Source organism: Physella acuta, unplaced genomic scaffold (assembly GCF_028476545.2).
Source record: "Physella acuta isolate Inbredline_101_S28 unplaced genomic scaffold, ASM2847654v3 ptg001940l, whole genome shotgun sequence".
In the NCBI taxonomy this organism is placed as follows: Eukaryota; Metazoa; Mollusca; class Gastropoda; family Physidae; genus Physella; species Physella acuta.
Genome location: NW_026733445.1, coordinates 79,002 through 100,700, shown reverse-complemented (window position 1 = coordinate 100,700; position 21,699 = coordinate 79,002). Strand labels below are relative to the sequence as shown.

At 33.4% G+C, this 21,699-nt stretch overlaps 2 protein-coding genes across 6 annotated transcripts; one reads left to right on the top strand and one right to left on the bottom strand.

Annotated features, from left to right (window-relative positions):
* Positions 1 to 638: 638 nt before the first annotated feature.
* On the bottom strand, positions 639 to 8,433 carry LOC131931303 (methylmalonic aciduria type A protein, mitochondrial-like). Of its 3 annotated transcripts, none has more exons than XM_059288046.1 (7): positions 8,347 to 8,433; positions 3,225 to 3,730; positions 2,721 to 2,843; positions 2,389 to 2,559; positions 1,920 to 2,006; positions 1,481 to 1,629; positions 639 to 1,172 (listed from the first exon to the last, which is right to left on the bottom strand). In XM_059288046.1, the coding sequence occupies exons 2-7, from the start codon at positions 3,628 to 3,630 to the stop codon at positions 867 to 869; spliced, it is 1,242 nt and encodes a 413-aa protein (XP_059144029.1). In that variant the 5' UTR covers positions 3,631 to 3,730; positions 8,347 to 8,433; the 3' UTR covers positions 639 to 866. The 3 variants fall into 3 exon arrangements, with proteins under 3 accessions (XP_059144029.1, XP_059144028.1, XP_059144030.1); XM_059288045.1 differs by having other exon boundaries at positions 8,312 to 8,427; XM_059288047.1 differs by having other exon boundaries at positions 3,225 to 3,710; positions 8,347 to 8,417.
* Positions 8,434 to 8,663: 230 nt separating this feature from the next.
* On the top strand, positions 8,664 to 14,524 carry LOC131931301 (spermatogenesis-associated protein 4). 3 transcript variants are annotated; one of them, XM_059288043.1, is made up of 8 exons: positions 8,664 to 8,841; positions 10,457 to 10,586; positions 10,789 to 10,907; positions 10,996 to 11,158; positions 11,551 to 11,583; positions 12,657 to 12,837; positions 13,017 to 13,086; positions 13,548 to 13,685. In XM_059288043.1, exons 1-7 carry the CDS (start codon positions 8,765 to 8,767, stop codon positions 13,070 to 13,072), a joined length of 759 nt encoding a protein of 252 aa, XP_059144026.1. In that variant the 5' UTR covers positions 8,664 to 8,764; the 3' UTR covers positions 13,073 to 13,086; positions 13,548 to 13,685. The 3 variants fall into 3 exon arrangements, with proteins under 3 accessions (XP_059144026.1, XP_059144023.1, XP_059144024.1); XM_059288040.1 differs by lacking the exon at positions 13,017 to 13,086 and having other exon boundaries at positions 13,548 to 14,524; XM_059288041.1 differs by lacking the exons at positions 11,551 to 11,583; positions 13,017 to 13,086 and having other exon boundaries at positions 13,548 to 14,523.
* Positions 14,525 to 21,699: the final 7,175 nt, after the last annotated feature.

Here is a 21,699-nt window from a genome sequence, read left to right as displayed (position 1 = left end):
AAAATGTTAATTTAACAGTAAATTGAAAAATGTGCACACAAATAAGAAAATGATCATGGCCCTTAAGTTTGACCTGTGAAATTTATATTCCATGTTGTATCTATATTTCTATCATTTGACATCTTTAACGATTTAGTACTGTAAGTTGATAAACAATTAGGTCTACAGATAGATTTTAAAGAGAACTATAAAACACAAAAGCATAGTATTGTAAACAGTGAGAAACTTTATTTAATGTGGTCTATCATTCCTACAAAAAGTATCAATGTTTTTAACTTTTCTATTTTTTACACACCATTCACACAAACTATTTTTAATTTACACAAATTAAATGCAAATAAATAAACAAGCATAAACAACAATAATGTAAATTATATATACTGATATTGGCCCGTAGTCAAATTAACTGTCTTATTTATTTTTAAAAAATTGTATGTATTATCTATCTTAAAATACACAAACTAATAGTTTGTAGTTTTTTTACTATTAGACATGTCAATCTTTTATCACAGAACATTCAGGTACGTTTTCTCTGGAAATGGGAGCGCCTAGCTTAGATAGGAACCCACACCTTTAAGCACAGTTGATCGATAAAATAAGATAAAAAATTATTTACTGCTCCAGTATACAAGAGGATCCATTGTGTGTTCTGAGGTGAGGTGATAATGTATAGTTATGGTTTTTCAATTTAAATTTAAATGTAATTACGAACAAAATAGTGAGTATTCATAAAATCACTCAGAGTTTTTTAAAATCACTTACAATATATTTATAACAGTGTAAAGTATCTTGGATTTAATTTTTAGAATATTTGGAATCAATGCATAATTATAATTCTGTTTACATAATTATAATAAATGAACTTGCTAGGAATTGTTTTCTAAACCATCTTGCATTATAAACTGTTTCATCATATAATCTGCAGCTAAACCTGGTGTAACATGGCCATTAATAACTAAATCCTCCATTTGTGGTAGTAAATGTTTTACACTAGAATGATTCTCAAATTTTCCCATTATATGATCTTTTATATGATTCCATAGCCATAATTTAAGCTGTTTCTCCCTGCGCCGTGTGAGCTCCCCTGCAGAAAAAGTGGCCTGCTTAAAATCTTGCTGCATCTCCCACAGTTCAGAGATTCCAGTTTTCTCAAGAGAAGAAACTTTGGTCACCTAAAATTATGTAAAATTGTATTCATTGTAATAGGTAACAATAATGTTAAGCAATAAGTTGAAACAATATTGTTAAAGAAATTTTACAAATATGTTTATCTTTAACACATTTTTTTTGCTTGCTTAACACTTACAAAACAATTGTTATTGGTATTACAGCTTTGTAATAGTAAGTTTGATCCTAGCATAAATTACTGCTAAAAAGTAAGCATAGTCTGTTAACAATTTTTTAAATATTCTATAGATAATACAATCAATAGTTTTAGTTAAAGCCTGAGAAAACAAATAAATAAAATTATTTCACCTACCTTTGGCCTCCAAACTTTTGAACGAGGCCTCATGAACCTAAGAGCACTACTGTATTCAGACTGAATTCTCCGAGCTGCAGGCAACAAGTCACCATCACTTTTGTTAACAATGACAATATCTGCCACTTCTACAATGCCTTTTTTGATACCTGAATGAAAGGAAATATTCCTAGTAAATATTAAAATATTTATAAAGAGTTTCCCATAGAAAAAGAAAACGAGTTATATTTTAAAAAGATTTGCTTAAACTACTTAAAGAGAGATGTAACAAATCAGGTTCACGTATAAAATGTAAAAGACGTGCTGCCCAGAGAACTGGACATGCATATTTGACACAGGCCTAGAACAACTTTTGCATATATGAAACAGCTTAAAACAGAATCTGAAAAATAACGTATGTAGGAAAAACATAATTTAAAGCAAATACTGAAACACTTACCTTGTAATTCATCTCCACCAGCTGGTGGAATGAGCAGACAAAATAGATCTACCATATCAGCTACTGCAAATTCTGACTGACCCACTCCTACGGAAATAAGTTTAAAGTAAAGTTCTATAAAATTAAAATAGTTTTTAAAAAAAAGAAAAATTTAAATTTAAGTTACAGTTTCCAATCTCAAGGTCAATAGGGATGATAGTTCTTCACCTGTTTCTGATAGTGTGATCATTCTAAGCCTAGAATCCTTTGTTTTCCATCACTTGAGTCAGGTACTCATCAGAGTTCGAAGGCAATTGTGTGCTCTACTTACTATGTCCTCCATTACAATGAAGTGCATAAACTATATCAAAATTGTATAAATATGTTCTACAACATACCAAGGACTTTATAGTGCTTATTTATATGAAAATAAATGTAGGGAATAGTGAAGTAGTAAAATGTTATAAGGGAAAATATTACAATGTTGTACCAACAGTCTCCACAAGAATAATATCATAGCCACCACCCTCACATAGAACTATTGCTTCATTGGTTGTTCTGGTAACCCCGCCAAGTGTGCCACTTGAAGGTGAAGGTCGAATATAAGCTGACATGTCGCGTGAGAGCTCTGGCATTCTTGTTTTGTCTCCCAGTAATGAACCTACGTTGATTGATAAGTAAACGATAAGAAACTTGTAATAAGCCATTTAAACTATACATTAAAATGAGGAAACCTTTCCTTCATTATTTTTTAAATATAATAAAAAATATTTTTACACTTTGACAATCAGACGAGAGGATTAGAATTTTTAAATCCCTTACCTCCTGATGTAGAGGATGATGGATCAACAGCTAAAACAGCTACTTTGTGGCCTAAACTTGTGAGGAATTTCCCAAACACTTCTATAAACGTACTTTTACCAGCTCCAGGTGGCCCAGACAAGCCTAAACACATTGTAGTAAATAATAACCAAATTACTTAACTTATTCAACTAAAAAATGTAAATAATAATGTAAGTTACCCTTTCAGACCTGGTGGTCCATAGAGCAGATGAAGTAAAATTGATCTCTTTCTGTGACATCACATATCAAGGGATAGTGTAGTCAGATTTGTAGAGAAAACACTTTACTTTCATTAAAATGTAAGTCAGGTACCCATTTGAGCTAGGTGTACTCAGGAACTCAAGCCCAGGATCTGAACTTGAGACTTCTGGACTAGAAGTTGTGTGCTCTAGTCCCCGACCTTACATAGAATAATAATGTCAGAAAGCAATAAATAAATAAAGTTCAATTTTAAAAATAAAAAAAGAAAGGAGTATATAGTACCTATCCTAAATGAGCCTGGTCCTAAAAGTGAATGTTGGCTTAACTCTTTGATGTGTCTTAGTACTTTGGTCAACAGAAACTGTGCTTGCTTTTGTTTGGCTGGATTGGTGGATTCCACTAAGGTAATGGCTTTTGCAAGACTAGCCCGTTCCTTAGATATAAGTCCTTGGTAAAGCTTTTCAATGTCTTGTTGCTTATCAATGTCCCCCAACAACTTTTCAATATTAAATTTTGAACTGTCTACAAGCTGTTTTGTTTTTGGCAGTTGTGAGGTACTTTCATTCTGGTTTCCAAAAAACTTGACTGTTAAACGATTTGTTGAATAATGTTGATATACATTTCTTTTGAGTTCTTTCCAGTTGCTATAGTTTAGTTTTGGATAACATGAAAATATTCTTGAAAACATTTTGCCAGTAGCAGTTCACTCACATTGTAACTGTTAGTATATATAAGTTCCTCTCAATTCAAACTATTCTTGAATAGATGCTACCTTCATAGATATTAATCTTTAAATAAAAAAATCACATTCACATTTTGTCATGTTAGCACATTAGCTAATTACTCCAGACTTATTACAGGTTTTTTTTTCAGTAAATCAGACTCCACAGGACCCACTTTATAAAGCACTGTTTTCATTTTCCTAGTCTATTCATGTTTTCTAAACTGTGCTAGTCAAACAAACAATGAAATGTCATGGCAAACTTATTCAATGTATTTTTGATTATGTTGTTTGTCTTAAGTCAGTTATATCAAAGTAAATTATTAGCAATAGTAACAGTTATTATGATAGTTTCTACGCAATGCTGTCAGCACATGACAGATGGATGATAATAAAAAAAAAATTATGAAAAAGTGCTAAGAGGAAACAATAAAAGTTTAAGAGGCATTTAGGCCTTATTATTCAAATTTTTTGTTTTTAAGAATAAAAAATATATAGGCAAAACAAAACATGTTCATTGATGTATAATCTATATATATAATTCTCTTCTGGGAGCCGTTAGAAAACAAGCTGCAAGCGCCTCCTTGCAGTCCCCTCTCTTTCTCTCTATCACTATCAACTCCCACCCCACCCCCACATTGTCTGGTGAGCTGTGGTCAGGATTTACATTTTACAATCATAGAGACGGGTTTGATGATGGCTATTAGGGGCAGATAATTTAGTTTGAAACGATTTTAAACTTAGAGGAGGTAACTAAGAGGAGGCTGCTTTCACGTGGGGGGGAGGGGGGTTTAGTGTTTTTAAGCAAATATTTTCAGTGGCAGCATTGGTACTGTCGAATTCACAAATTATAAATTACTGAAAAGTAGAAAAAAAAACCAACTAAATAGCGGCGTATGATACGCAGCGGGTTGGCTTGTTATGTATAATTGGGGAGTGGGGGGAGGCGGGAAGCCAAGCTTTGTTATGCTATTTTTTGTGCACTGAGTGATAACATAATTTTTAATTATAAAGTATTAAGCAAAGATTCCTCTTGGCCAAATGAAATAGAGTTTATAAGTTTCTTGACTGCTGCACATGAAGGGATAGTATGGTTAGCACTATGCCCAGCCACCTATACTATACTTTTACTAGTATAAACTGATTATACTTTAATACTTTCACTAGATACTTGAGATTTTCAGGCGATTTTAGTATTTACTAGTAAATTACAGTAATTTATATATACCATACAGTATGATCAGTTTATTTAGTAATCTATCGTTTTAGGTGCATAAAATTGGCCAAGGCTAGTAATGTGCGAACAAGTTGCCTCATTGTTAAGGCTTTAATACAAGTATATTGTGATATATTTGTGTCAAATATTAGATAACTGAATAATAACTATAATTTTACAAAAAAAAAACTTAAATAAGATGGCCACTATAGTTGGTTGCATCTGATGAAAACACCGCTATTCTTTAATTTTTGGCAGCATTTGCGCACTTCGCTCCGAGTTACATGTAAGGTCGCCTTTGCGCTGTTTGCTCCGCGTTACGCTAAATCTTTACCCTAGGTGGCACGCGATCTAAAAAAAAACAGATATCAGGACTGCCTGATTTTTTTTTCGTGGTAGCAATTTAATGTTGACACAGATCTAGATCTAGTTTAAGTGTATTTATATTATTTCAACACCTAAGAATCTAGATCTAATCTAGTACCTGTAAAAAAAAACAGTGCTGTGTCAGATGATAGTCCTAGATCTAGTAGCAATTAAGCTAAATCAAACTGTCCTTTAGTAAAAAATTTTAACAGCTATCTAATCTAGCATGCATGATAGTAGATTTAAGTCTATATTATTTATCCTATGTGAACTAAAAAAAAAATTTCCTTTGGGGGGGGGGGGGGAAGAGATAAGTGAAGACAAAGACGATCTCGTGAACTTATGTTCATTCTATGATGTATGCTTTAGGCCTGCTGAACTCACAGTGACCTCGCCGACCGTGGTGGGATTTTTCACTTATGGGATAGTAAACGTAAGGCAAGCAAGCAAAACGTAAAAAAAAAAATAGTAGTAGTACCGATTGTGCTAACCCAGGGTTCATACTCTGAGCTCCGATCTATAAACTACAGTCTACAGCTGGCACAATGTTGACTCAACCATACCAGATTTGATGGAGAAGGAAAAAGTAAGCAATTTCAATCACAAGATGACAAACCCAACCTGCGAGAGGCGTAATCACTTTGTTACGGGGCCACACTCTGCGAGACGCGTGGTCACTTAGTTATTTTTTACTGATAAGTTTTAAAACAATTGTTTAAAAACAGGTATTTTATGAAACTTTGAAACATTTTTGTAACTTTCAAAACATAAATCCTCCTAAAAAATGTGAAATAACTACTAAACATTTTTCACATTACTAGTCTCGGCCGATTTTACGTACCTAAAACGAAAAATAATAGGCCTACAATGATAGATTACCGCCTACTAATTTAATAATATTAAAATAAGAACGGCGTAGAATCGTACAGTAACATAACAATCTAAAATTAGGCATTTCGACTTCCGCTGTTTCGATTCGGTACGACCACATCCTGACTTTTTCATCGTACTTGTTGAAATTCGCCATTTTTTAACAGGTTAATTCTCGCCATCGGAATCGAAGAATAAAATGTATTCGATGTGAATATTTGAGTTGAATTTAATCTTTTATACATACTAATAAATGAATTAGCTCCCGTTTTACATTGTCCGATACCGAAAGCGATCACCGATAATAGCAAATATTTGTCGAAATGCCGACGCTACCGAACTGGCGCATTGACAACTAAATTTCAGATATAAATAATCCTTTAAGTTGCATGAAAATAGGCTTAAATAGCATGCCAACCATTTGGATAAATAGAAATGTCGATTTGAAGGGTTTTTAAGCACGGGCCAATGAGGAGTAGCGCGATAAAACTCGTAGGGGTAGGAACGAGAAAGCGTGCGTAATTTCATAATGGCGGCCGGGTTATGAGATATTAATAGATATGCGCATACGATGTTTTTTTAATAGCTGTTTGTTTTTAAATGGACTGTTACAATAAAATGGGCTTTAAAATAAATATACTGTAGATCTAAATTGGAAAGAATGTAATTAGGCCTAATTGCTGCCTAAATAAATTATAAAATTTTTAATTAGCCAGATTTTTATTAACCTTCTTAATACCAGGTTAACTAGATCTAGCAAACTAGCATTAACGAATTGCAGATAAATAGATTATAAAGGCATTTTCAAGTAGAAAAAAATCTATATTTATTGTACACAGTTTTAAAAAAAATAGAATCTAGATCTAAATGGAAATGAAAACACTAAAACAATAATGGGTCTAGAGATGTGTAATAATATATATATATATATATATATATATATATATATATATATATAAACTATTAGGCCTTAATGTAAATACTGACAGGCCTATCTGTAGTATCTAGATCTATAAAGTACTATAAAGGGCCTAAATTAAAAATAATAATGCCCAATTTTATAAGCTGCACTGCATTACAGTTTTAGTTATAGGCATCTATAATAGAAAGAAAACATGAACACTTTAATTAATGTCATTTAAGAATTTATCAAAGGATACGTCAACTTCACTAAACATTTTATAAATAAGAATAATGTGAAATGTCAATCTTTGAGTTTTAGCACACCTCAACACTTTTCATCAGAAACATTACAAGAACCAAAATTTTCTAAATTAATTATAAGATTTTTACCATGTTATACACGGACACAAATCCAATGTTTATGGCAAATCGTTAAGTATCTTGATCATATTGTGCTGTATTTGACTTGTAAGTTCTAACTCTATACATTACCTGTACAATATGTATACTAGCACTCTTATTACTAACACCAGAATCAATATGTAAAGTTTAATCTTTATTTTTATAGTAGCAACAAAGAAGTGCAACATATTAGCCTGTAGTTAATCATCATAGTCTAATTGCGCTGTACCATATTCAAGTTCACTATTTATAGTTTTCCTCTAGCTATGTTTATTTTACTTGCATGATTGTATTTTTTACATGCTCTAGTCCTAATATATATATAAAGTTTCATGATGGTATATCATGGAATAGCAACCTAGCTGTGCAGTCTGGAAATCCTCTTATGGCAGTCACTATAGAACAGTGCCACACCCCTTAATTTTTAACTTCATTATTTCTAGTTACCTCTTTTCTAATTTTTATTTTATTTGTAGACTTCTATTGCCTATATCATTGAGTACAAATGTGCAAAGTTTTATCATTATATCTTTAATAGCAACATTGGTATGCAAGTTTAAAGCCAATCACACGTCTGGAATGCAGGTTACAATGAAACATAACAAGTTAAACACATAATTTTGAAAATTCATATAAAAAAAACTATTAGGCCTAGAATGATAAATTTGATATTTTTATCAATGGGGTATATTATAGGATTGATCTGGGTCCATTTTATCATTCTATGGTAATTAGGAAAAATTTCCCAATAGGCCTAATCTAAAATAAGCTAAATCTAGAACGGCTGAGAATTCGGAAGGAAAATGAAAAAGTTATCAAGGTAGAGCCTACTGGCCCTGAGTGAGGTTGAGTGGAAGTATGTACAGGGAGTGGGCCTGAGTAGGATCCTACCACACGATTAAATAATCGACATTGGTCTCAATTACTATAATTAATTATTCGGCATCAGCCTGCTAGCTCCGATACTATCAGAGATAGGTTCAGACATCAACAATACTGAAAATGAAAATAGAATTTTGGACCGGAAATAAACATTGGTTAGTAGTACCAATCCCGCACAATATAATTATTAATAATAACTAATAAGCTGACATAGTTAAGATGTTTGCAAACGTTATGTTTATATCCATTGTAAAACAAGCTCATATTTTTATTCATTATATATTAAAACAGTGTGAAAATCTTTGTCCAATAATTTATTTAAAATTTATATTCACTGTTATTCTACAATATTGTTATTGGATACAAACAAACAACATCCGGTGATGGTTTAAACTACAAAAACGTCAAATTTGCCAAAAGTTAATTTAAATAATTATTTAAAAATTGTATTATTAGAAAAAAATGACGACTTTGCCAAGGGAAGTTTTAAAGTGGCTTCAGAGTCTAGATTTATCTTGGAAAATAAAGAACCCGAAATGGTAGGTTCTAGTCCTTGAGTGTCAGTCAACTGAACTGTTCTACTTTATTAGACTTTTTATTTTTTATTTATTATTTATATTTAAAATTAATTTATAATTATAATATTAATAATATCATTGCTCATTGTATGATTGTTGTACCATTCAATATAAAAAAGTTCAAACATTGTCAACATTAAATTTAGTAAGTCAACAACAGATTAGAATTTTTAGAATAATAAAGGCATTTCAATGAAAATACTAAAATTATTTATTTATGAAAAAAGTATAAGTAATCATTGTAAATCACTATTGCCATCTTTTGCAATAGTAAACAAAGTCAATTTTGAATTTAGCTTTAGCATATATAGTTGTTATGGGTCAGCTGTACTGTAGGTTAGATAGAAATAGGTTAGAATAAATCTATAATTAATTAATTAGGGGAGAGTGCGTGTGTGAGTTCAGTTTACCCTAGATTATTGTAAATGCCGGTGTGTTTATGCATTGTTATCCCAAGGTCAAATAGGGTATAAAAGCTGGAGTGAATGCAGTGGCGAAGCAAGGTCGGGTGTCACCCGGGGACAAATTTTCGATTTGCAACCCCCCCTCTCAAACTTTCGATTTACACCCCCCCTTAAGTTTTCGATTTGTACCCCCCCCCCCCCCCAAACTTTCAATTTCCACCCCCCCTCAAGTTTTTCTCTATATATTTTGCTATTTTTTGTCTTGGTGTCACCCCCCTAAATGGTATCACCTGGTGCGGTCCGCACCCCCCGCCCCCCTCGCTACGCCTCTGAGTGAATGGTTGTAAGGGTTAGTTGGTAGTGGTTAGTGCAAGGGCTATATTCAATATTGTAATGTGAAGAATTGAGACCAAATAAAAGTATTAAAGATAGCCACGAATCGTTTCCTGAGTTGAACCAAACCTGGGCGTAACAATAGTGCCATAGGCCTATATTATTAATTATAGATCTATTTACTTTTTGTCCAAATTCATTAGTAATAATAAATTACAGTATTGTAAAAAAATTACAGTGTTTGAAGGTCTGTTGATCTTCATCACTTTTTCAAAAAACCTACTTCTCAATGAGGAAAGCTTGATACACTCTATTTTTGGTCTGGCAAGACATAAAAAATAGTAATAATTTTAGCTAAATGATTGGACTTTGGCACAGCACTTCTCCCCTATAGGGAGTGTGCCATCATTTATGGATGACTTCTAATTACAATAATTGATGAAAATAATTAATTAGGCATTTTCCCTATACTGGCCTATACTATATATAGTAGTGCCCTATGTATATGCCATATCCATAAATGCTATCTACAGTTGATTGTATTTGTTTAGAAGTAGCAAGAAGTACTATTTAAGGAAGTATACTATTTTTTTTATTACTGCATCTATGCTTAACTCTGGTGTACACAATTTTAAAAAAAATATTTTAAATTTTTTTTATTAGTATAGCTGAGCTAATATTTTTAAAAAATATTTTTATTGCGTTAAATAATTTTGAAAAAGTTTGGCAAAGCTGTAGGTTACCAAAACAATAAAGCAAGTTAAAAATCAAATTTAATTGATATTCATGCTACTTATTTAATAAATTTTTATTATTATATTATTTTTCTTATCTTGAAGGGACCTCTCAAATGGCTATCTGATAGCTGAGATATTTTCATGGTATTTTCCCCATGATATTCAAATGCATAGTTATTACAACAGAGACTCATTAGAATTAAAAAGACGAAACTGGTTTCTTTTGAAAAACGTAAGTTAATGTGGGCTATAGGGTAGGTGAAATGTTTTTTATTGACCTAAGTTTAGCCATCAAAATCACTAGTCGCATTCTTATTTTTTTTTTAGTAAAGCTAATTGAAAACTGTGATTAGAGAAAGTTTTCTGCTTTTGTGTCCATTTCCCTGCATGAAAAAGCTTGTCGAACATCGTTTTATTATTTTACACTTTTCTAGTTTATTCTAAAAAACCAACTTGATCTTATGATGGAGGATATTGAAGGCACTATACACTGCAGAGAAGGTGCGGCATCACAGTTGATTGAAAACATGTATGAAATTCTTACAAACAGAAAGTAAGAAAATAATTTTCTTTTTTGAAAGTATTCAGATACAAGTTCTTTTTTAAAGGGTAATTAATACTTTTATTTAAAATATTTACAGGGTAAAGAAAATACCACCAGAAATTGAAGTAGATTACACTGATTATGCTTATCAGCAGCAGTTGCCTATGCATGCAAGATCAACTGCTTCAAAAGCAATTAAAAATAACTTAAGGCTTACAGAAATCATAGCAGATCAAAATATCATAGCTTCAGCAAACAAGGTACTTTTATTTTAAGTAATTTTACGATATATATCATGTAAAAATGACCAAGTTTAGGGCCAGTTTTTTTTATTTTACTAAGATAAGACCTCTAATCCTTTTGAAAAAGTGCCTAGTCAATAGGTGGATAAATGTAATCTCACATTTGTAAAAATAAAACAAAGTTTCTATTTTTAATATACATTGTAATAATGTAAACAATGATTTAATCTTAATTTAATTATAAATTTCTTTAAGAGGTGTGTTTCTTTGTGCTGTGCATACATTGCTGGAACATAATCTGCTTTTAATAAACTGTTTGAGTCATTGCTGGTCAAAGATATTCATGTGTACTAATGATTGTTGTGGTTTGTTTTGTATACTTTAACCAACAAAAATTAATTCATATCTAGCCAGATTGGTTTTCTGAGAGAACAGTGTTGAAGGTAAGAATAGTACATGGTGGCACCAAAAACAGTTTTGTATTGCACTGCATATCTTTATTATTTATATCTCTTGCTTCAATTGGAAAGCCACTATATGTACTATTTGAAAGGAAGTATTCAAATTAAATTGATATTATTACATTTGATATTTTATTAATATTATTTCTTCCTGATATCTGTAAATAGATCATTGCATTGTGTTACAATTCTTTGGATTATATAAATCCTATTTCTTGCTTGAGTTTATTATGGTTTTGTATTTATTAATAAGGATTTGAAAAAAAAATGTAGGTTTGCTAGTGTCCTAAAATATATTCCATGCTGATTCATTCTTTTCTCCATATTAACAAAACAACAACTAAGATCAATATGAAATGTATTGCTAGTTGTGTTATCAAAATTTGGAAATAATGAAATAAATTATTTAAAATTTAATTTATTTTTAACCTCAGATAATTAATTTAAAGTATTCAAGTAGTTAAATGGATATTTTTCTGTTTACTCAAGAACTTTTGACAATTTGTAAATACATATTTTCTGATTTCAAAGCTCAATTTTAAAGTATTATTAATATTACTTTCTTTATTATGATATCTTTTCCCATTTAATGTAGACTATCATAAATTATAAATAAAGAATCATTGAGTATGTTCAAAAAGAGGTTTCCCAGTATAATCACTAATAGAATCTTGATAAGTTAATATTCATCTATCACTTAAAATATTCACGTGAGAATCTATTATGTTGCATGCACCCACTACCAATAAATACCGCTTTGTGTGATGCACTTTCACTGCATTTTAAATGATTTAACATGCAAAATTATCTATTGCATCAATATATTGTGGCTTCTTATTAGTACTTGTACTGCAATGAATTCAGTTCAATAGAAAACATTTAAATTAAAAGGTATGGTATCAATGAAGAATGTTTTTAAACAGAAGATAGTAATTATTATTTTAATTATAAATATGTTCTAAATCTAATTATTAGTCTATATAAGTACTAGTTTTCAAGTATTTTTAGAACACTTTACCAATCCACACTAAAGTGTATTTATCATTTTCATTCAGACACAAAAGATCATTAATGATCACATTGAACATCGAAGACAACAGAGAATGGATGATCCTAAGAGGTTTGGTATTAAGCTTAGTATAGGTGACCGATGTGTGAGACAGCCAAACCATCAAATCAAAGCCCTATCTGAGACCAGTCACATGACCAGTGCCACAGACATGTATTCTGAGCTAGGTTAGTTATTGTCATTATTACCATCACTTTATCTTTGCTGCTAGCAGCAATCGGAATAGTATTTAAAAAAACTGGCAAATTTTGGATGTTTAACTTATTATTAATTTAAAAAATAATACATCATAAAACTCATTGAAAGAAAATAATATTAGTTTAACTTATCAACATTGAATTTCCAGAATGGAAAAAAATCTGGTCAAAATATCCTAGGAAGCTTGGCCCATTACAACATTAAAGAAAACTACTTGGGTTGTTTAATGTTAAAGAAATTTCTTTTGTTTCCAAATATTTTATTTTTACTGTTTAATATGTTAGCGTTTTTTGCAATTTTGTTTGAATAAAATGTTTTTTTAAGTTAAATGTTAAGTTAAGTTAAATGTCATATATATGTATGTATATATATATATATATATATATATATATATATATATATATATATATATATATATATATATATATATATATATATATATGCCTGTAAATAAGTATATTGCTAAAAAGATAAGTGTTGCATAACTTTTTTTTTATACAGCATGAATGATTATGTAAAAGTATTGCTTTTACAAATTAGTTTTAAAACTAAATTCTATTATTTAACTTTTTTCACCTTCAAATACATTTTAAATTATTATTTATGTTTACTTTACAACTAAATTAATACTTTTAATGGGAAAACTTTCATAACATTGTTATATTTGATAAATTCTCAGATGGTGATCATGAAAGTGAGAGCCAAAGTCCAATTACTAGAGAACCAAGTGTACACTTTAAAGAAGTTGAAGTCAAACAAATGGACAAATCTGCTTTATATCATATGCCTTTACATGGTTACTAAGTAACAAAAAGTCAAAAATAATTGTTATTATTGTTTTTATTAAATAGAATCACTGAATTCAGTCACTTATTAGCTTACACAAAAAATTTATTTTTGTTTTTGCAGCTGTGCTTTTAAAAAATGTTTATACCTAAAATACTTGCTTTAGAAGTATTCGTCATACAAGATAGTTTTAAAATGTTTCCTAAACTTTGAAAACAAGGTATTCTGTAAAAATTATTGACTGATGATTTATTTAAAATGAAATTATCTTAATTTAATGAAATGATCTTTTTAAAACTATGATATTGTATTGACATAGTTTTGTATCAAACTGATATCCATAAGTGGATAAATAAAAAGAATAAAAACACTCCAAAAATAGTAAAGGAACACCCACAGTGATAAAATGTATATTTACAAAATTTGTGAACAAAATGAAATTTTAAGTGGTTTTATTTTATGTTGTTTAAAACACATGAATTGTGTATACCCTTTATCTTATTAACAAAACAAGTTTTAGAATGTTGAAGAATATTTGATATGTAATTATACCATTAGTATTATAAATGCAGATAACATTTGTCTTTATTCTTTTTTTTCCTGAGGCATTGTTTGAACAACATAACATTGTAATTCACAGGCTAAAAAACTCAAACAATAAACAGTGTTAAAATAGTTAACTTCTTCATTTGTAATGTTGACAAACATATTTGCTTGAAAGATTCGACAGAAATACTCCAATCACAATTTATGTTTTAAAAATTATAGAAATGACTGGGTTCATCTTGACTAGTCTTAAATAAGTACTGTTAAAAAATGTTGAGGATTGTAACATTTAGACAGGAGAGTTTCAAATTAAAATATAAACAAGTAATTTGTTTTGTTTGAATAACACTTAACAGCAAACAACAGAAATAATTAAAATCTTGCTTAGGAATGTCATAAATGAATATTGCATAATGAAATCACAGAATTTCTTAGTATAAAAATTACTCCACCATATAATAATTAAATAAGTACATATTATTAAGAATTTTTAAATTCCCAAAGTGATCAAACCACATCTAATAAATACTGTTAACTTAAGAATACATAACATGCAAACCATGTAATAAAAACTGAAGTAATATTGTTTCATTTCCTGCATCATAAATCATGGCTTTGTAAATACTGGTTAATATCCTGCATCCACTATCTCCCTCAGTGATAATTAAATGGGAAGTAAACATTAGGTGAACCAAACCAATGTAACAATTGAAGTAGCTGTGCTATGATAAAAATTTATCGCACCCAAATCAATGTGAATGATAAGTATGACAAAGTAGAGAGTAAAAACATTCTCTATTTTTAAAAATATCAGACATAATGTTTTCATTTAAAAAAAATTTAAGAAATAATCTGTGTTACAACCAGTTGATATTTGTGACTATTTGTATTAAATTTGTTGTTTTTGTTTTAGTTTAAATATGTTACATTTTAATATTCATTGCATTGTGGTTTAAAAAATAATGAGCATGGTAAAGTAAAAAAACAAACAAAAAAAACGTTCACTTCAAGAACTCATATGAAACAATCTGTGGTTAAAAAACTTGATCTTTGTTTCTCTTTTATTTCACCCACATGTGACCTACTTAGGTCGAGTCAGGTTCTATTTTTATTTTGACATTGTATAATACCTTATATGGAGTGATTGTGCAACAACCGGAAAATTTCCACTGACTTATTAAGGGGTCTAAGACATAGAAATTTTCCATTAAGATCTGATTGAATGATTCTGGTCAGATGACTACCCCATAGCTCAATGGCTAGGATCTCGGCGCGCCACGGCGGCGGCCGAGGTTCGAATACTCGGTGAGAAACTGAGTAGAGTCTATGGTGCCTAGTGGTCTAGTGGCTTAGAAACTCGGCTGGCTGCCGAGTAGTGTGGCATAGTGGTTAGGAACACCATTAGTGGCCTAGGGGTTAGAACCACGTAAAGTGTCACACCACAGGAAACACAACCAGCACGATAACAGTAGCTCAAGTGGCCTTGAGTGATCTGTGAGTCTCCATTTGAGACTTGTCGCAGGCAGTTTACCTTGATCAGGCAGTTTTACCTTGATCAGGCAGCCGTCCATATTGTCCGGCTATAGACTCTGACCATTTGAACGTGAGAGAACTTAAGTCCTGTGTGTGCCTTGCTTTCTTAAGTTGATTTAGTCTTCTAGTATAATATTACTTGTCGCCAAGTAATTCTTGAAGCTATAGCAGTGTTGTTTGGCCTGTGGCTAGTTTTTACAGTGGTGAAATCTGTGATAGTGTTTTTTCCTACACTCTGTAAGTTGGGTTTTGATATTTTATACATTAAATATTTTATCTAGTTTCACCTTTGTGTTCTGCCACAACTGTGTTCGCTGATTAAAGGTTGTATGTAGATTGGATGAGTGTTAATTACAATAGTATCACTAGTTTCCCCTAGACATTGAGTTCGAGCCCTAGTGTGTCGTTGTGTTAGTGGTCATCCATTTAAGCCGTAAGGCATTTGCATATAACCCCGAAAAAAGAATCCGGGGACGTTCTCCTTCTATCTGGCTGATAGATAGGGGACGTTACAAAGTGGGGGCTCGCCGAGATTTAATCTGTCGTTCCAGTTGTTGGTTATATCAGTAAGCACTAAGTTTAGTTTGATTTAGTTGTGTTTATATCCAGTAGCGCAGTGTTCTTACAACGCGCGCAAGCATAGAGTTATCTAGGTCAATAGCCAGACGTGTCGTCCTAGATTGAAGAGGTCAAGTACACGGCCCAACGCACCGTGTTAAGTTAGTGAACCTAGGCTGGTTGTGATTTGAAAGTTAGTGTTATGGAGTCTTTTTTGGCTAATCCCACTTTTGAGGAGGTCGAGAAGTTGAGTAGAAAAGTTTTGATTAGTCTTGTTAAGGAATTGAAATTGGATTATTCTGTTACGCAGAAGTCAGAGGTATTGAGAGATAAAATTGTTGTTCATTTTATTAATGAAGGGGTATTTGATGAAAGTTTGTTGGCTGGTGTATTACTCCGGGAGGAGAAAGTTGCTTTAGAGAAGGCATTAAAAGAACAGGAGTTAGAGGTTAAAATTGCTTTAGATAGGAAGAGGTTGGAATCAGAATTTGGTCAAGTTAGTGATGTTACTTCTCTGGTAGATCCAAAAAAGTTGTCGGTGGGGCAAGTGATTGCCAAATTCGGGAAATTAGTTCCTAAATTTGATGAAACAGATTTGGTCGTTTTCTTTAACTCATTTGAGAGTTTAGCGAAGACATGTGAATGGCCCGAAACTTCCATTACTGCTTTATTGAGCTCGGTCCTTACTGGGAAAGCTGCAAAAACATACCAGGCACTCTCTCACGACGTTCAAAATAACTATAGTTTGGTCAAGACTGCCATTTTGAAGGCCTACGAGCTGACGCCTGAGGCCTATCGGACAAAATTCCGAACACTCCGCAAGTTATCCACTCAATCATATGTGGAATTTCTCTTTGAAAAGGAGAAAATATTTTCAAGGTGGCTACACTCGGAGGAAGTTTCTGAGTTTGAGAAACTCAGGTCACTTATCCTAAGGGAAGAATTCCTATCGTCCCTGCCTGAAGAGATACGACTACACATACTGGATAACAAGATAACTGACATCCAGAAGGCTGCTGAGTCGGCTGACACATATATGTTGGTGCATAAGAAACCACCAGTGTCAGGAAACCGCCTCAACCCCGTGCTTCCCCTTTTTGGCAGCAATCTTCCTGTTGGCCAACACTTGAAGGCATCACAGTCCAGAGAGAACCCAAGATCAACTCTCAATCGTCGAGCGGTATGCCAGTTCTGCAAAAGACCTGGTCATCTTGTCAAGGACTGTTACAAACGTCGTCAATATAACAGAGAGGTGGTGCGTACTTCTGCGCACTATGCTCTATCCCCTCAAGCAGCCAGTTCAACTATGAACTCTAGAATTCTAAAGGACTCTAACCCTAAGTGTCCGCAAGAAGGTAGTCAAATCTCCACACATTATGTGCAGTCACATTTTGACTGTTCTCGCCACCATCCAGTTTCTTCCGAGTCTACCGATCTCGAGGGATCGAGAAAAGTTGACTTTTCATCTTTTATTGCCGAAGCCATCATTAGCAAACCAGGTGATCCGTTGTCTCAGCGGAATATCACCGTCCTAAGAGACACAGGAGCGTCACATTCACTTCTTTTGAAAAGTTCAATGGACATTACACCAGAGACGAACACCGGAAGGATTTCCATTATCCAGGGAGTGGGGACAAAATCTACTGTAGTCCCTTTACACAAGTTTGCCCTGAAACATCATCTCGTCGAAGGTGAAGTCATTTTAGGTGTGATAGATAGTATTCCTGTCCCAGGAGTACACCTACTTCTAGGGAATGACCTTGCGGGAAGCAAAGTATACCCCTGTACGGTTTCAGACCCTTTGTCAACAGTTCCAGATAATGATAATGAACTGTATCCTGCATGCGCGGTGACAAGAAGCCAGACCAAACAATTGGCTGACATAACGTCTGAACCACACCCGCCATCATCGTCAAGAAATTCGACTCCCAAATTGGAGTCTATGCTTCCAGAAAACACAAGTCTGGGCTTACCCCTGAGAATATCTCAGGAAGACATCATTAAAGCTCAACAAGTCGACGCGGGACTCAAAGCAATGGTCGAAAAATCTCTCTCATCTGACGATGGAGAATATTTCTCCGAGAACGGCCTCTTCTTTCGTCGCTCTATACCAGTGAATGCCTCACCAGCCGAACCATGGTTGGGTAAAAACCAGCTGTGGGTCCCTCCACCTTATCGGCATGAAATACTTAAGCTGGCACATGACCATCCAATGTCAGCGCACCCAGGAGTCACAAAAACGACGGCGAAGATCAAAGAACTGTTCTTTTGGCCCAAAATGAGAAAAGATGTGTCGCGTTACTGCAGAAGTTGCACGAACTGTCAGTTGGCCGGAAAGCCAAACCAGACAATTCCTAAGGCCCCTTTGAGTCCGATTCCTGTATTAGAAGAACCTTTTTCTAAAATCGTCATGGACTGTGTAGGTCCCTTGCCTAAAACCAAGGCGGGCAACGAGTACCTACTTACCTTTATGTGTTCAAGTACCCGTTTTCCCGAGGCGATTCCCTTACGGAACATTAAGGCTAAGACTGTAGTCAGAGCCATGACCCGGTTCTTCACTACCTTTGGATTACCTAGAATCGTGCAAACAGATCAAGGCAGCAACTTCACCAGTCACCATTTTCAGGAAGCACTAGCCAAGCTAGGCGTTACCCACATCACCAGCTCAGCCTACCACCCTCAGTCTCAAGGCGTACTGGAGAGGTTCCACCAAACCCTCAAAACCATGCTAAGAACGTTCGCTAACAGTAACACCCAATGGGATGAGACTGTTCCTTGGATTATTTTCGCTGCGAGGGACTGTGTCCAGGACTCTTTAGGCTACTCTCCTTTTCAACTTGTGTTTGGACATTCTGTCCGTGGTCCCCTGAAGCTGATCCACGAACAGTGGACAGGTACCAGCGATCATCCTGTGGAAAACTTTGACGATTTTCACGTTCGACTGAAAGCCGTGTGCGAAATGGCTCACAAGAATTTAAGAAGGGCCCAAGTGAGAATGAAAGGACTGTATGATAAGAGTTCTTGTAAACGAACATTCAATCCAGGCGACAAAGTTCTTGTGCTAGTGCCTAATTTGAACAATGCGTTATCCTTGAGATATTGTGGACCCTTTACTGTGCATTCAAAATTAAGTGATTTGAACTATGTTGTCAATACGCCCGACAGAAGAAAGAAACAGACAGTGTATCATGTTAATTCACTGAAAAAGTATTATGATAATTGTAACAATTTTCATTCCACAGCTAAAATTACTTTACCTGTATGTTCAAATGTTTCTGATGATGTGATACATGATAAATTGAAACCCCCAAAATTGGTAAATTCTTCCTTTTTAGATAATTTGAATGTCCACCTTATGCATTTGTCCACAGAGGAAAGCCATAAATTGTCTCAGTTATTTGAGACATTTCCCTCTATTTTTGGGGATCTTAGCTTGACCAACTTTATCAAGATCAGGCTAAGATAATTTCCAAAATTGATTTACCTTCAGGATACTGGCAAATCCCCTTATCTGACCGTGCAAAAGAAATATCTGCTTTTGTAACCCCTAATGGTTTTTATAGATACAAACGTATGCCCTTTGGTATGCGAAATGCTGGTCAAACTTTCCAGAGGGTCATTAACTCTGTCATTGCTGACATAGACCAATGTGAGGCCTACATAGATGATATAGTTGTATTTTCCAATACTTTTGAAGAACATATTGTTCAGTTGACTAACCTTTTTAGAAAATTGTCTGAAGTGAATTTTACTGTAAACTTACATAAAAGTGATTTCTGTAAAGCTTCAATTACCTATTTGGGTTACCAAGTGGGAACGAACCAGGTTCGGCCCATTGAAGCTAAAGTAGATGCTATTGTAAGGTTACCACCTCCCAAAAATTGTAAAGAAATCAAAAAGTTCCTTGGGATGGCTGGTTACTATAGGCGGTTCTGTCAAAACTTTTCAGCTATTGCTGAACCTCTTACTGCATTATTGAAAAAGGGTGTTGAGTTTGAATGGTCAAATAAATGTCAAGAAGCTTTTTTAACCATTAAGTCATTTTTATCTAATGCTCCTGTTATGGCTGCACCAGATTTCAGCAAACCCTTTAAACTTGCCATTGATGCTAGCAACTTAGCCATTGGCTCAGTCCTATTTCAGGAAGACAACATGGGAATTGACCATCCCATTGCCTTTTTTTCCAGGAAGTTAAATGAAAACCAAAAGAATTACTCTACTATTGAAAAAGAAGCTTTAGCTTTGGTTTTGTCATTACAACATTTTGAAGTCTATGTCTCTTCTTCAACCAATCCAGTCAGAGTGTTTTCTGACCATGATCCCCTGAAATTTACCTCTAAGTTAGGACAGACAAATCAAAGAATATTGAGATGGTGTTTATATTTCCAAAATTTTAATCTGGAAATTTCACACATTAAGGGTAGTGATAATGTTGTGGCTGATTGTTTGTCAAGGATGTAAAATCTTGTTGCACACATTGATCATATGTCATGTTTTGTGGTTCATTGGGACCATGCACTGGTGTTGTGTTTTCACATGAAAATGAGTGGTGTGATTTTTGATTTTTTCAAAACTCCAATCCTATTGAATATTTTGTTTATTTTCAGGTGAACCTTAATTAAAGGTGGTTTTTGATTCTATGTAATCTTTTATAATAAAATGTCTCATTGACTCAATTGATATTGTAGCTAGTCATTGAAATAAAGGTCTTACCCTGGCGGGTTTACCACTTTTAATATCCACATGGAAATATTTGTAATACCCTTTTTTTGAGGGATTTTGATGTATAATTACTTTTTGAAGGGTTACTTCCCTTTCACTAATTGTAAAAGTTTGAGTTACTTCCCTTTTATGTTCAGGGATATTTTCATCTGGTATTATGATTTTGATTGCCTACATTTGTAAAACATTTTTTTTATTTCATTGCCAGATTGGTTCCTTATGTATGTTTTTGTGGAACCTATCTGTCACTTCCAAAAAGGGAGGGGATGTGACCTACTTAGGTCGAGTCAGGTTCTATTTTTATTTTGACATTGTATAATACCTTATATGGAGTGATTGTGCAACAACCGGAAAATTTCCACTGACTTATTAAGGGGTCTAAGACATAGAAATTTTCCATTAAGATCTGATTGAATGATTCTGGTCAGATGACTACCCCATAGCTCAATGGCTAGGATCTCGGCGCGCCACGGCGGCGGCCGAGGTTCGAATACTCGGTGAGAAACTGAGTAGAGTCTATGGTGCCTAGTGGTCTAGTGGCTTAGAAACTCGGCTGGCTGCCGAGTAGTGTGGCATAGTGGTTAGGAACACCATTAGTGGCCTAGGGGTTAGAACCACGTAAAGTGTCACACCACAGGAAACACAACCAGCACGATAACAGTAGCTCAAGTGGCCTTGAGTGATCT